The sequence below is a fragment of the Artemia sp. Qi Xiang Cuo genome, chromosome 2 (genome assembly GCF_049724085.1).
Source record: "Artemia sp. Qi Xiang Cuo chromosome 2, ASM4972408v1, whole genome shotgun sequence".
Classification (NCBI taxonomy): Eukaryota; Metazoa; Arthropoda; class Branchiopoda; order Anostraca; family Artemiidae; genus Artemia; species Artemia sp. Qi Xiang Cuo.
The window spans coordinates 71,904,378-71,921,316 of NC_142795.1; the positions used below are offsets into that span (position 1 = coordinate 71,904,378).

The following is a 16,939-nucleotide window of genomic DNA, read 5'->3' on the forward strand; positions in this document are numbered from 1 at the left end:
TTTTCAACCCAAAAAAGCCCACCAAACCCAGAAGAATTATCCATTCATCAAAATCCAGTGCAAATGCTGTGTTGTTTACTATGCTATAATTTTCTCAAGGGATGCCACTCGTCAAGGTCACCTTGTAGTGCTTTTAGAAGTCACAATTTTGGTTAGAAAATTTGTGAAAAGTCCACCCTGATGTCACTATGAGCAAACAGGATTTCCCTTTTGGGGATAGGGACATAGAAAGGAACTTATGACAGAGAAGAGACCCCAAACTCTCTCACAGTACCAGAAGAGCTCCAACCTTTTACACCCAGCCTATCCTTGTCAGAGCATTCTTCATGGTTACTGGGTAACCCGGGTAAGTGGGTGACTAAAGTCCAGTGTACCAGAACATAGTATTTAAGCTGAAGGCTTTGTTTGCCAAGACAACTTAAAATATCAGGAGTACCAGAAACATGTTTGATATTCCTGTTGTTGGATCTGCAATGGAGATACAACAAAAACTTGCAATATCAGAAACGCATAATCTCAAAAACACTGATGTTGCAAGGACCAAATAAAATGTAAACAATGGCTAAAAACATCTATTGTTTATTATTCAATCTTCTAATTTATTATCCATTAAATGAGAGGTATTTTTTAGGAAGACTCAAACTGGAGCAATTTTGTCATGGTATTAAATTTCACTGGATAGAATATTTTTTTTCCATTTTGAGCTGAGAATATTCAAAGAAAAATCTTAAGTTTAACACAGAAATGTCATAAGTCGTACTATTTAACTGGGTCCCAGTTCCCCAAGGATTTAAAGCTAATGTTGATGGAGTTTCAGTTTTTCCAAAACTGGAAATGAAATATCTTGGTCTCCCAATCGGTGACTAGAAAGCTCCTCACATGTCATTTCCAGTGCTGGACGTCCAGTGTCTATGGCAGCAAAGTATCTAATAAACTTGGTTTTAATCGCCATCTACTAGCTAAATTTTCTAACGCATATGTGCTTCAAAATTTTTTGTACCTTGTGCCTTTTGGGCGTATCTTCTCGGCGATGGGAACAAAACAATTCTGGCGAACTTACTACTGTTATGCTAAATATCTTCTTGGCCTCCCACTTTGGACAAGTAATCCTTGGGCCAATAGGAATTTCAGTATAATGGACCCTAATGCTGCCATCAGCAAATGTGTTGAAGCTTAAGATAAAGGACTCAATGGAAACCCATAGTGCTCTCTTTTAAAACAGTAAATGTATTACTTTTTTTTAGGTTTTTTTCTTGTAAATGTTGTGCTTGTTATGCGTATTGTGATCTTTCTTTTTTTTTCTCATATACTCCGGTTGTTATTGTGTTTGCAACAGGTCATAAACAAATTTAATTCAATTCAATATTTCATTTTTCACCATTTGGCTGTACTGGACAGAAACTGGTGGAAAGTACAAAAATTGCTGTTTTTGAATGAAAGCACAGTTGCTTTAACCTAGGTTTATTTGTGTCTTGTTATTTGCTATATATTTAATTAAGGATATTCTTGAATAATTATGAGGTAGCTTTATAGGTATGTGTAACGTAGATTGCAAAGCAATGATTTTTGTTGGTTTGAAGTTTCAATTTTACTTTTTACTTCCATCAGGAAAACCTCGTAATTTTAGCAATTGACTGAAAGGTAAATCCCTCTGACCAAATTTGTATTGCTGGTCCTTAATTTTTCTTTTTTGTTTTTGATTTCTTTTTCCCTTTTATTAATTTGTTATCCTACAATTCCTATGATGTTGTTATTACACTGTTTTGAAAGAAATACTCTCTCCTTTCTTTTATATTGATGAGTAAGCCAATGGCAATTCAAAATAATCATTTAAGGTAAATATTTACATTTTATTTTAGGTGAAATTGTGGTTACATCGATTGGGCCTGAAAAATGCCAAGAAGTGCTACGAACAGCGTTAGCTATGGGAGCGGATCGTGCCATTCACGTTGTAGTCCCTGACAAAGAATTTGCCACGCTTCAGCCAATTCACATTTCTAAAATATTTGCCAAATTAGCTGACATTGAGAAAAGTGATTTAATAATTGTTGGGAAACAGGCCATTGATGATGATGCAAATCAGACTGCACAAATGACTGCAGCTATCTTAGGATGGCCACAAGCAGTCTTTGCCTCCAAAATTGAAAAAGACAATGGAAGTCTTAAAGTTGTTAGAGAAATTGATGGTGGACTTGAAACTGTAAAAATTCAGCTTCCTGCAGTAGTCAGTGCTGATCTAAGATTAAATGAACCAAGATATGCCACACTGCCAAATATTATGAAAGCTAAGAAGAAACCGTTGAAGAAAATGAGTTTAGCTGAATTGAATGTTGACCCAAAACCTCATATACAAATTATTTCGGTTGAAGAGCCCCCTGTTCGAATAGGTGGTGCCAAAGTTGAAGATGTTGATACCTTGTTATCAAAGTTGAAAGAGGCTGGCAGAGTTTAAAAGAAGGTTTTATCGCTTGAATTTTTATCTTCTTGAAAGTCAAAAGTTTGTTTTAATTTGGTAATATTAAACTGGAGTTCGTTACTTTTACTGTATAAAAGCTTTGTTACTTTATCAAAAGTGAACTAATATTTATATAGTTTTGGTATACCTCTCCTTTCTTTTTATATTGTGAAACTATGAGAGGGAAATAAAGCTCTTGTCGTGAACCCATTTAAAGAGAACAATTGATAAGACTATGGTGCAAAAATGCAAGATTTTTCCCACCTCTAGCCATAATTTTTTATTGCCAATTAATTTTTTCTTTCTTAAATTTTCCTTGAAATTATAAAACTGATGAAGACACCTGAGAGATCAATTGAATTACCAGTTCTTAAAAAAGTATTGATAAGTTGATTATATTATTTAAGGTAATGGCTGACCTAGCAACTTTTTCCTTTCTGGAACCAACCTATTTGTGAATGTAAGTTATCAGTATAATCACAATCAAATCGTTTGGTAAAAAACGTAAGTAATAAAACACTGAATTTTAGGTATAAAATGACACATATGTACACATCTGCACTCAGAGAGGAGAAAGGGATGCAATTGGATTGGAATTTTGCCCCCTCCCCCCTAAAACAGATAATCTTGTTTTAAATTGAGCATAGTAAACAGATCCTACCTCTGGTGAGGTATTTTTACTGACTTTTAGCCTGCAGATTGCTCTGATAAGAAAAATCACTTTTCCCAAAAAAAGACTATACTGAAATATTCGCAGATGGCGAATTTAGGGATTTAGGGAAATACTTTGTTAGTCCTTACAATGCACTTCATGTTCATTATAAAAAGAAAATATTTGTTTATATTATTAGTCCATTTTTTTGTGTTTGTATCTATGTTCCAATACAACAGATTCCATGTGAAGAATGAGGTTGTATTGGGAAATGCGTACGGAGGGGGGTGGGCAGCTGCCCCCCTCCAGATCTTCAAACTTACACTAGATATTGCTGAAAAGGCAGATGGTTAAAAAAGCAGTTAAAGAAAGCTAGATGGCTAAAAAAAGCAGTTGATAAAAGTTAGATGGTTGAAAAGGCTGGAAATAAACAGCTGGAATGACAGAATAAAAGTCAAACAAGAAGTAATTACCCATAATGTCTTGGAAATTTTTATCTCTAATCCAAGAAGATTAACGCTGAAGCTTATTGATGATTTTTGGTGATTACTTATTAATAAAGATTTCATTGGTATGATATAACTTTCTGGCAGTGTAAGGTTTTGGGATCTGCCAATATAACTTCATCCCCCCCCCGTCCGTCATCACAGAATTGGCTGCCCCCTTCCCCTCTAGACAAGAAGTTTTGTACGCCCATGGTTACTGTAAGAAGCAATATTGCAATTTTTTGCATAAGTTTAATTTCAAGTATTGTTTCTAATTGTCATTTGTCAAAACCCTTAATTTTTTGTATTTCCTCAAAGTTATATCCCTGGAAATTGAGGAAATTTTATCATCTTTGTCTTATCTAAACATTATAATAGCTTTATTTCCGAAAACTTGTGTTCATACTTCGTTTTATTGTTTTTTGAAGCCATTCTTTCTTGTCTGCTGCTTCTAAAACATGTATTTCTTACATTATTGTTTTACCTCTTTATTACTAAGTGTCTAGGTTCAATTCAAAAGATTTTGAGCCCCACAGAGTGGTGCTAAAACTAACAAAGCCATAGAATTTATGGAGAATGTGTTTCTTTTATTGTTATTATTTATTGAATAATAATCTAAGAAGTCTGATTCCAGGAGATATTTTTTCTTTGAAATAAGTTATTAGGATTTATACAGTAAGAAAAACGTGTTTGTAATCCTTAGGTTTCCAGTTTCCTTTTATTTAAACGGAATCACTCTTTTGCTAGTGATTGTTATTACCTATTAGGGATGTTAATTGCTAATTAAAATTTGTTGACAGAACTTAATAGTTCTTAGCTGATTTGTCTGAAAATAAATGACAAAAACCTATTGCATATTCTTTTATTGAACGTAGATAATTTGAGTGGATAACTATGTTTAATATGACTTACCAGACATGAAACAAGTTTTTAATAAAGATAGCAACATCGATTGATGTATACATCCTGATTGCGTTAAGATCTTTTGTTACACCAACATTGAAATTGAAGGGGAAGACTTGATCCTTTGAAAAAAATTTGGGCTGAAATGTACCACATGTTCCTTTATTGACCATAGACGATGGGGATATCTTTGTCTAAACTAACTTATCAGACGTAAGAGAAATTTGTAATAAGGAAAGTAACGTCAAATGTCTTCAAAAAAGTGAATGTCATATATTTCTGCATAAGCACAACGCAAAAAATGCTACTATATAGTTAAATAACACTAAGTAAAAGCACAAAGAGACTGAAAAGTTTATAATAATAATTTATTTATAACCTGCTGCAAAAAAAGTGGAGCAACAAAAAGAAGATAAATGAACACTTCAAACGAGAAAAATCTACAACAACGAAAATTTCACCTAACGAATAATGGCAGTGTTGGGAGGCAGATGCTTGTAAATACAGGGGGTAGTTTGCCACCAAGCTCCGTAAATTTAAACCAATGTTGGGGAGTCCATAAACACATATGAGATGTCGATTTCTAAACCGCGGAGGCACATATATTAAGAAGCAGAAGTGGTATGATCTGATATCTTTGTTATGAATAATTGCGTAAAGTCTCGAAAGAAACAAAACCGAGTTGTCAGTAATAACTGAATGTAATTTAGCCAAAGATTTTTTATTGTATCTGCCTTGGTTGGCTGCACTTTTATCATCAGTTCCAGCCTATGATTTGGCATATTGTAATCTACTGCAAAATAAAATTTCTGCTGAACCAGGTTTGATCAATGCCGTTATGAATGAATCACATCAGCAAACAAACGAAATCGCTTTGTATAGCAATGATTGCTACTTGTGCGTTTTTTTTTTATATAAATTAAGCCTACAGAGATTGAATTATTAAGATTGGAGGTAGTTTATGTTCTGAGTGGACTTATAAGGTCGTTACTGGAAAGTTTTAACCCCCCCCCCCCCCCATGCTATTCTTCATTGATAAGTGTCATCTAGCAAAACTATTGCATATAGTCAGATTTTCTATTTTCTTTTATCTTGAGCATAAGTCAATAGCCAAAGTGGGGATGCTTATTTTTTTGCGTTATCCCTCCCCCATGCTTCTCGGAACAGTCGCCTCTTCTTACTCAGTAGTCATTGCCAGCCACAGGTGGTTAAACTGGTTGCATTTGTTAATCTTTTGAATCTTCAAGGTGCCAAAAACAAAGTTCAGCAAAATTTGACAGATTAAATGAGGATTTTGGTTTAGCTTTTTTCTGTTGCGTCAATGGTGTTATAAATAAATCACGCCAACGAACAAACAAATTAACCTGGTGAAGGGAAAGGCTAATACTCGTTCCGTTTTGTAAATGATTTCTATGGAGATAAGAATAATTTGCTCAAATTACAGGCACTCTATATACGGGATGTATGAACCATTTTGTTGTAAAACAAGCAAGGGGACTTGAGCCCCCCTCCCGAGAACAACAAAATGACACTTGTCTGGAAAAAAAACTTTTCGCACCTTAGTCTTCCTCGGGAAAAAAATTGCCGGTTTGTAAATTTTTCTATTTATGATGGAAGTTTAGGTCTTTATTAAAGAAAAGATCTTAGCAAAATCATAATTCATATTCTTAGCAATAACATAATAAGTAATGTAAACACAATGGATATTTCATACTTTAACGCCACATTGGTCATGGCTAAAAAAAAGAGGAAAAACAAGAAACAAAGAAATCAACAAACACATTCAACAATACTTCCAACACAGACAAAATGTGTGTAATACAGACGTCCAACTGAAATAATTTTTTGGCACCAATCAATTTGGTGCTTGTCTATCCTCAGTTTTTCAGTCGTCTAAGTATGCAGCAACGCCATCATATATGACCAAATCGCACTCCAGACACCCGACCCTTTTTTTACATTGAAAGACAAGGGTCTTACACATCTGTATCCTATACTTTTTGTCTGTGACTTCCTGCACTTGACGTCACTTTACTTGTGTGTTTTTAGCTTCACCAATGGTAAAGAATTCTAGATGGCCTTAAAGAGAGAATTCTTAGCAAGCAACTCAAATAGAAAAATACGTGATTTTTCTCTGAGCCAAGTTCAGTATTTGGAGGTGCTAAGCTGCTGACCAAGTGTTGAAGAAGTCGCTATTTCAAGTAAAATATAAGGAAGCTTGATAGTGGTAATTAAGGATAGTAAAAAAAGACTATAAATGCCTAATTTGTAGTTTTATATTTCCGGCTGCTTTGAACTTGGAAATCCCAACTCAGGATTAAATACACCAATTACATAGCCTGGGCTTCAAGTTTATTGAAATGTTCTAATAATTCTTGGACTTCATTACTAGATCACAACACTTCATGTACTAGATCAGAAGAAATCTAAAGACCTGAACTGTACACTCAAGCTACGCTATCATGTCAATTAATGAACTACAAAACAGTGATAGTCCTAGTCCTGCTGGATTCACACGTAAAGAGTCATATAAAGAACTGAAGAAAAATTATCATAATGAGAAGAAGAAAGCTACTAAGGAGCTGCTGGATACTTTGAAAGATCCCACTATTGTAGTCCTTGCTGATTATTTGAAAGTCAGAGGAACACTCAAGTCATGGACTAAGTTATGGTGTGTCTTAAAGCCAGGAATTCTTTTGCTATACAAATCACCTAAGGTAAAGGTAAGCTATTTATTGGTATAAACACAAGCATAGGCTAGCCTAGAATAGCCTAGATTAAAAAACTGAATTTGAATTAGGCTAGGTCTAATCAGTACTGTAACAATTGCATAACAGCCTCTCCTGCCCTAATAAGACAAGATAGGTCCTGTTAATTTGCTCTGCGTCACAACAAAGAAGTGGTAAATTTACCCACCCCCCTAATATGCAAATATATACCCTGAATTGTAACCATGGTAAAGTTCTACCAAATCATATTATTGAGTTAGGACAAAAGTGAATACACCATTCAATGCCTTTTTTTATGCTGATTACGAATATAATAATCATTTCTATTGGAAATGAATTTCATCCCCCCCCCCCTATAGCCTATATGCCAATTCAGGGTTAGGTTAGGTATATATAGGGGGGCTGAAATTCATTTCTGATAGAAATGATTATTATATTCATTATCAGCATAAAAAAGGCATCGAATGGTGTATTCACTTTATTTCTAACTCAATAATATGATTTGGTAGAACTTTACTGTAACCACACAAAGAAGTTATCAACATTAGTTAAGTTATTAAAAAGCGGTTAAAAACATATCTAGTTTATAAATAGGCTGTTCAAGAGTAACATACTCCAAAAATACTAATTTATAACAATTCAAACCTCATTTATTAGGCAACTCAAATATAAAACATTTTCCTATCATTTCATGTTTTTCAAATGCCATCAACAAAAATAGTGCTGAATTTTGTGATTCAAAACTTTGCTGTTGGCAATTCATGGTATGTTCCAATTCAGAGTATATATTTGCACATTAGGGGGGTAGGGTTGGGTAAATTTGAATTTCCAATAGAAGTGATTAGGCTATTATGTTCATAAAGAGCATAAAAAAGGGGTAAATTTTTACCAAATCATATTATTAAGTTAGGAATAAAGTGGATACACCATTTGATGCCTTTTTTTATGTTGATTACAAATATAATAAAATTTTTTATTGGAAATGAATTTCAGCCCCCCCCCACCCCCATATGTGCAAATATATATCCTGAATTGACATATGTAGGGGAGGGGGGGATAAAATTCATTTCCAATCAAAATGATTGTTATATTTGTAATCAGCATAAAAAAAGGCATCAAATGGTATATTCACTTTATTTGAAACTCAATAATATGATTTGGTAAAAATTTACCAAAAAAGGCACCAACTGGTATGTTCACTTTATTCCTAAGTCAGTAATATGAACTGCCAAAAATGTAACAAAAAAGTTTACCAAGGAACTTCAAAAGCAATGCAAGAAAATCACAGAATGGTCCTCACAAAAATCAAAGATAAGCCTCATTTCCTTTGGTTGACTTTCTGTCCAAGAATCCCCAAAACCTCCCTTTCTACTGAATATGTTCCTCTATCTGAGTGGTATTCTTTCTATGAGAACAAATTCTCTCCATCAAACCCTAGCTTGAACACAAATATTCTGAAGAGCTTGACCAATTTTTTTATGCATTCTCTGACTCTGATTTTACAGTGTATGGTATATCCATGGCTTATGCTATTATGTGCCTTAAGCCAAAGATGTCATGAGACATAGATAGAATTCACATTCTACATATCAAAAATGTTGGTCCTTTGCTTTTAGAAATCTCATGTTACTGGTGCAGATGATTTTTACACAAGGCTTGGTTCTATCTACTGCAAAATATTATGTGCCTTAAGCCAAAGATGTCATGAGGCATAGATAAAATTCACACTCTGCATATCAAAAATGATGGTCCTTTGCTTTTAGAACATCTCATGTTACTGCTGCTGATGGTTTTTACACAAGGCTTGGTTCTATCAGTATTCTGTGGGGGAAATCTTTCTCATATTTCAAAAAAGCAAAAAACCTCCAATCAATGCTCATCTGCCAGGCCTATAACTGTTTCAACCAGTTGATGCAAGCTTTATGAACTACTGTTCATAAAAGAGCTTGAAGAAAAATGCTACATGCCTCCACATCAATTTGGCTTTCAACATGGCATTGGATCTGCAGACACTTCTGCGGTTGTTCCTAATGCTCTGCTTGGTGCTTCTTGTACAGGTACTTTGCTCACCTTGTTGACTCATGATGTTTGCCATGCCTCTGACTCCCTCCACCCCCTTATGCTTTTAAGGGCTGTTAAAAGAGATGATCTCATTATTATTAGGTCTCAAAGGGATATATATGCTAAGCTACAAGTCCATTTTAAAATCCCTCTTAAGTAAAATGAAATGGCAAGGCCACTGGATAAAAGTATACTAGTTAAGAGAGGAGCCAGACAAGGTGCAATTGCCTCACCTTGTTATTTCAATAATCATGTCCTCGGAGCTCAGGACCAGTGTGGGATGTCTTGTGTTCTTTCTAGCCTCAATATCTCCTTAGTCACTTATGCTGATGACATTTTTAACATTAGCCAAACTGTGGACAAAATTTCTAAAATTTTCTAAAGACTGCAAACAGAATATTTAAGATCTGGTCTTGAATTTAATGCTGCAAAGTTCAATGTCATGCTTTTTAACTGGGAAGGCCCACTTCCTCATGAAATTGTACTTGGGAGTTCAAAAATATGCCCATCTGACCAAATTGTTTATCTTAGTATCCCCATTGGAAATACCATTTCTCACACTTGCCATCTCCTAGCAGGTCATCAAATGCTGCATATCATCTTCCTATGCTTCCATAGTCTCTGCTAAGCTTCTTTTCAATTGCTGTTATTTTACAAAACTTTACAACACTGTTGCTCTCCCATAAATCCTCTACATTGTACTCTTCTGGAAGATTCTTACAAATGTTGATAAAGTGGAAATCTGCTCCACTTTTTTCCATTTTGCAAAATACCCACTGAGATATCAAACTTGGACATGCATCCCAAACACATAGCAGATTTTACCCTAAAATTACCTTAAACTGTACTTGCTAATGATATGGACAAGTCCAGTGTATGCCAGCTGTTGAGCCAGTTTTACTATAGCTGTTGCTAAACTTCTGAAGAAACACAACCAACAGATTTCAAGACGTGCTTGGAGCCAACTTCTTCAACAGTAGTTAGCTTGTCATAGTTTCAATTTCAGTTTATTATTCAAATAAAACATAACACAAACATCAATAACAATAAAGATCCTGGAAGAGAACTTGTTAAGGACCAAAAAAAGAAAAAAATTAAAGTGACACTGAAAAAAAATGACAGAATAAAAATGACTGAAGAATAAAACATAGGTAATTAAAGCAAATTGGTTAAAAGTTGAAAGATTAAATTATATTATCAGGTTTTGTTACATTGTTGTACAGGGTGCAGAAACCTGTGGCTAGCTCAACACTGGAGGGTATTTTGTTCCATTAGATAATAGATTTGTAAATGGGACATTGCTGGGCAGCACTAGAAACGCATTTAGTAAAGGGTCTATTGGATGAACAGAGACAGTGGGCTTCTGAATTATTAATATTATAATAGGTTAGTAGTTGAGGGGGAAGATTATTGTGGAAAGCAGAGTAAGCAAGCAATAAGTTTAGTTTTTGCATGATTTGATCTAGTGGAGCTATGCCAAAATCTGAGTACAAATCATGGGTTGGATATAGATGGGGAAGCTGAAAAACTGCTTTAATGGCATGGTTTTGAGCAAATTTGAGTTTTTTAGTGAAGGACCGTTTTGTATTTCCCCAAACTGATCCACAATAAGAAAAGTAAGGAAAAATAAAGGAATAATAGAGGGTAACTAGAATATCAGGAGGAAGAAAATAATTCACACGGTTAATCATAGCTACTTGTCTCAAAATTATTGCTGTGATGTAAGAAATATGATTAGAGAATGACAAGCATGAGTCAATAAATACACCGAGAAACTAGGCAACCTCCACTTGTGGGAAGATGTCGGAGGAGTACTTGAGATCAAGAGCAGGTTGAATCACGTCTTTGTTGTAGGGGGTTCTGAATAATACTATTTGACTGTTTTTGCTATTAATAGTAATGTTATTCGTAAGGCACCACGCCTGGACTCTGTTCAGAAGGACTTGGGCAGAGGTTAATGCCAATGGTAATATGGTGCCAGTGATGAAGAAATTACTGTCATCAGCAAATAATACAGGATACACTGAAGGGCCCAGGTCCATAACAAGATCATTGATATATAGGAGAAATAAAATCAGGCCTAGAACAGACCCTTGTGGGACACTCCTCCAAATAGGTAAGGGCTGAGAGGATACTCCATTTAAGCTCACACTCTGTACCCTTCCAGATAGATAAGAATAAACCAAGAGAGGGGAACGCCACAAATACGGTAACTATTTAATTTACTTATTAAAATTCTATGATCGACCGTGTCAAAGGCCTTAGATAAATCCAAAACTAAGCCCAATACAGTTTTTTAAAGGTCGAGTTGTGAGCATATGAACTGTGTGGCGTCAATTAGAGCATGAGAAGTTGAAAATTTCGGCCAAAAGCCATATTGGTGAGGAGAAATCAAGGAAACGGAGTGCTGACTGCCAAACAGAAAGGGAGACAGACGTCTGAAGATAATATTCTCCAGCACTGTGGATATAACAGGAAGAATTGAGATTGGACAATAATTTTCTATCTCAGTTGGATCACCCTTTTTAAGAACTGGAATAACAAGGGCTAACTTTAGTAAATCAGGGGAAAATCTGTGGGTTAAAGACAGGTTGGCAATGTGCTTGATGGGCTTGTAAACAAAAGGAGATATGGTCTTCAGGAGCTTATTACTTAATCCAAGACAGTCAGGTTTGAAACTAATAGGGAGAGAACTGATGATTTGGAGTACCTCATTACTATCAGTTGGGCAAAAAAACCTGGATTTAGAATTGAAGCAAGGGAGTGTAGCCTGGAAGGAGAAGCGGGATTCAGTATAAGGAACATTAGAAAAATAATTATTAAATGCGTCAGGTGTATGTAAAGGGTCAATTAATCTGCTATTTGTGTCTTTTAGGTATAGACTTTGATTTTCTATTTTTTTTAGAGTATATCATTAATGGTGGACCAAATCTTTTTCAGGTTTCTTTGCAATTGTGAATTTTTGTATAATAATAATTTTTCTTCACTTCACGGATGAGTTTAGTGTATAAGTTTTTATAATTTTTATAATTTGATAGGTCAATATCACTACTGGTCTTACAGGCTAACTTATATAATTTGTTTTTACGATATGAGGAGACAATGAGGCTATGTGTCATCCAGGGGCATATAGGGATAGTTTTCCAGTTAGGTTTATGATTAGGAAAAGTTGAATGGATAATCTCACTTTGTCATTGCGCAAAACCATTTGTGGCAGAACTTACCTCTTGACAATTTAAAACATCAGACCAGTCATTGGATCTTAGGCAATCAATAAAATGGGTTATATTTGCAGAGCTGTAATTTCTAGTAGGTGTTGAGATATTAATTCTAGAGCGTAGAGGTAGGGGTTGCGAAGGTAGTGACAAGTAAATAGGAAAATGGTCTGACGGATCCGAAAATATTAGAAAGAGGACAGGTCATTTTCCAGGGAAGTAGATACAAAAATGTTATCAATTAATGTTGAAGTTGATCTCACAGGATCAATTAGAGAAATCATCAAACAAATTACAAAAACATGAGGTCGGAAAAGGAGGAGGTTTATAAAACAAGGAGAGTATTTTGGAATTTCGGCTGATAACTATGTTAACAATTATTGAATAAATACATCTGAGATTTATTTGTGTAGAGAAATTAGATTCGCACGCTGAAAGCCTGGTAAAATTTACATTCGAACGGATGTAAAGTGAGATACCCCCAGAACACTTTGTCAATCTCCTGGGCATATGGATTAATTGGTAACCAGGGAGTAAAAAATCACGAGTGTCATCATTATCAGAAAGCCATGTCTCTTTTAATCCTATTACGTCAAAAGGGCAGACACCATTGAATCTTTAAGCTTGAGCCACTTATCCCGAATGCTTCTGATGTTGAAATAAAGAACATTAAGGGAATTATTATTGACTAGTTTCGGCTTCACATTGGTAACAAAATCGAGAATATAAAGGTATTTACAATTAGCATAAGCTAAGATATCATCAGGGCTGCTTATAGGGTTGGCATGCTGGTTACTTTCTATATCGGAAAAATAAAAAGCAATGTTATTAGAAAGGGATAAATTAGTTAGAAACGAAAAGTAACACATTAATTAGTTGTCAGGCATTCTTGTTGGGTAACTTCTCGCTTGGATTTGCTTTGAACATCATCCTTGCCCGAAGAGACTTCATGAGGGGTCGTCAATTTCTGTGTTACTGTGTTGGTCAGCTTTTTCTTGTTTTTTTTTATTTTTATTTTGCTATGGCTTGTGGGTTCTACCATCCTTTCAGGTGCTGGTGATAGAGTACAGTGATATTAGAGATGATTTTAGAGTTGTATTTGTATTGTGGTATTTTGCTTCTCTTTTTTTCTCTTTGTAGTGCTCTGCCATTTTCTCACATTTGTACAGACAGGTTTTCAATAAATAATAATAATAGGCTATGACAAAGGTTTGTGCCACATAAAAAGTTAGCTGATTTCTTGAATTGACATATTCAGCCAACTGTTGATGAGAAATCAACACAATAAAATAACAGAAAACCACAAAATCAGTGAATTTTCATATGTAGCCTGGGGCTGTAAGCTATAGGGCTCCACTAGGGGGAGGGCTAGGATGCTATTGAGACAGCATTGAATATCATGTTTAGAAAGAGCATTCAATAGAGAGTAGCCTATATTTCTTTCTTTTTCTAAATGATCTCTGTCCTATAAGCCAAATTAACTAAAAATATTTGGTAAGCAATACACCTATTTAGTGGGAGGCTACCATTTCACTGCCACTATGTGATTAGTATTGGTAAGTTTTCCATTTTCTTGATTTGCTAAATTGAGGATGAACATACCACTCAGGGTTGTTCAAATGGGGGGAGGGGGGGGGGCAACCACGGTAATCTGCCCTGGGCTTCATGGCTGGGAAGGTGCCTTGTTGGGGAAGAGCTGTGGTTGTTTTTTGTTGTTGTTTATGTTTAAGTTGGGAGGGTGGATAATTAATTTTGCCTGGGGCCCCACCAACCCTAGTAACAGCCTTGATGCCACTCAATCTGTTTTTAATTTTCTTTCTGAACTTATTAATTGCTACCCTCATTAATTCCATTTTGAGCACTTAAGAAGATACCAAGAGTAACACCTTTCTCTTTATTTTTTTGGATAATAGAACTACAGTAAAAAGCATACCATTTGATTGAAAATCTAATGCTAAGTTGATCTTTCACAGTCACTATCTGCACATGCATGGATGTATTATGATCAAATTTAGTAAACCCAACAACTTGTACTTGTTTTAAATCTACATTTCTGCTCATTAGTGCATTTTAACTGCTTGAATGAGTCAAATTGTGTTTTGCTTGATAAAATTGACATAGAATGAGTCAAAGTCAACAAGGCTTTCAAGCATCAAAATTGAATAAGAAAAGGAATTTGAAATAGAATGAGTAGCATTAATTCACTGTTCTTTCCCAATAGAATCATTTGTGCTGTCACAATTGTGCCCCAGATTCCCACCTAATGGGACGTGATATAGCTGTTTACTGTATGTGCAAAAGTTTACTGTATTTGTGGGTTTGTATTTTTTTTTCTTTGCTTATTTCTTTTAAGAAATAGATCCATAATACCAAATCAGGCAAATTAAAAAACTGAAGAAAATATCTTAACTTTTGTATGTAGCTTAGTGCTTTATTTGGCCCAATTAGGGAGAGCTTGTGTGTAACTGCAATGTCAGTGATAGTATAAGAGCCAGTGCTGGATTTACCAGTAGGCTGAAGCTTAGGGCAGCAAATTTTAGGGGGCAGCAAGTTTTTAAAAAAATTGCCAAAAAATGTTCAAATTGACCAAAGCTGAAATGATAACGCTAGCGCCCCATGTAATGAACGTACCAGGGCCTTTCCTAGGCAGTGTGCAAGGAGCACACATGGGCGGCAAAATTAGGGGTGACAGAAAAAAAATTAACAATAATAAATATTACATGAAGGAACAAATTCTGAGATATGTTTTTGTTATTCTAATACACTAATTCTTGGGCGTGATGGCTTTATTGGCATTGCTTATGTTTCAAATTTTTTAAATCCCTGAATAAGCTCTATCAAATTTATTTGATGTGTACAGTGTATTTTATTGGCAAATTTTATCAAGATTGTCTGTAGTATTTTGTCAGCAAATACAAAAAAAAACTTTATAGCTTTGAGTTTATGAAGCATTATTCTATATACATATATTACAGTGCTTACTTGTCATTATTGACTATGAGCACGCTTTCTTTTGAATTATTAATTAAAAAAACTTTTTCCACAAAATAAGTTTTTCAAAAAAAGTAAAGAACTCCATTAAGCCAAAAATTAACAAAAATAAAATCAAATAATCTACCAAGCGTGAAACTACCACAAATCAGCATTGATAGATATATGAAACCCAAAACGAACAGAAATTACAATAAATAACCGAGTCAAACTCAAAACGAGCAGAAATTAACATGAGAGGGCTCAAACCCCCTATGTCTTCCAAAAGGCCACAACGTAATTTGTACTTTACTGAAAAAATATAAATATTTTTACTTTTATAACTTCAATAAATCAAATAATATTAACTGATTACTAAATATCAGTATATGTATATTAAACTGACAATGCACATTCATTTGTATTTTTCTCAGTAAAGTGCAAATTATGTTCTTGCCTTAGGAAGCCATAGGGGTTGCGAGGAAGCCATAGGGATTTTTGCTCATTTTTGGTTTAATGGAGTTCTTTACTTTTTTTTGAAAAACTCATGTTAATTTCTGGGCGTTTTGAGTTTGACTCAGTTGTTTATTGTAATTTCTATTCGTTTTGGGTTTCATTTATTTATTGATCCTGATTTGTGGTAGTTTCACGCTTGGTAGATTATTGGATTTTATTTTTGCTCATTTTTGGTGTAATGGAGTTTTTACTTTTCTTTGAAAAACTTATTTTGTGGAAAAAGTTTTTTTTAATTAATTTCTGTTTGTTCTGTATTGACATAGTCTTTTCAGGGAAAAAGAAAACAATACTTTAAATCTTTTTGTTTTTTTAAGACTTTATAGTTTGGCCTGTTATTTGTATGGTGGAGAAAATTTTTCAGCAATTTTTAACAACATACACCCTTTAAAAATCTGGACACAAATAATAGTTTTTAATTCAGTTTCATACCTCCTCTAGTTGACCTGAAATAGAAAACTTGATACCATTCGCAAAAAAATCTGTTTACTTTCTTTGATAGGTTGGATACACATTCGCTATTTTGATTTGGTTAAATTTTAAGAGCAGAAGTAGCTCCGAAAGTTTGAACATAATACCCTCAGTCATTCTTGGGATACTGCTGAGATGCCCTATTGGGAATTAGCAGTAACATAGTGCCTTTTGATTTAATCTTAATGCTACATTTAGTTTTTAAACATAATGGGCAGATGGGAGGGTGGGCTTTCAATTTCCAATCAAATGAGCCCTTTTTGAAGTTTCTACAACAACTTTATATATTAACCTTATATGCCCCCAGGGCATAACTTACAACCCTCGCCCTGAGGGCTCTGAGGGGGTTAACATCCTCAAAGACCTAACTTCCAGAACTTTCAACTACGGTGGGCGTGGAAGGGGTGTTAGTTATCTTCCAATCAATTTCGACTATTAAAAAGGGCAATATCCCTTTAAATTTCCAATCGAATGAGCCTATTTTG

At 34.7% G+C, this 16,939-nt stretch overlaps 1 protein-coding gene across 1 annotated transcript; it reads left to right on the top strand.

Moving 5' to 3' along the window:
• Window positions 1–1,859: 1,859 nt before the first annotated feature.
• On the top strand, window positions 1,860–2,661 carry Etfb (Electron transfer flavoprotein beta subunit). Its single transcript, XM_089103063.1, has one exon. The coding sequence runs from the start codon at window positions 1,925–1,927 to the stop codon at window positions 2,450–2,452; it is 528 nt and encodes a 175-aa protein (XP_088959189.1). The 5' UTR covers window positions 1,860–1,924; the 3' UTR covers window positions 2,453–2,661.
• Window positions 2,662–16,939: the final 14,278 nt, after the last annotated feature.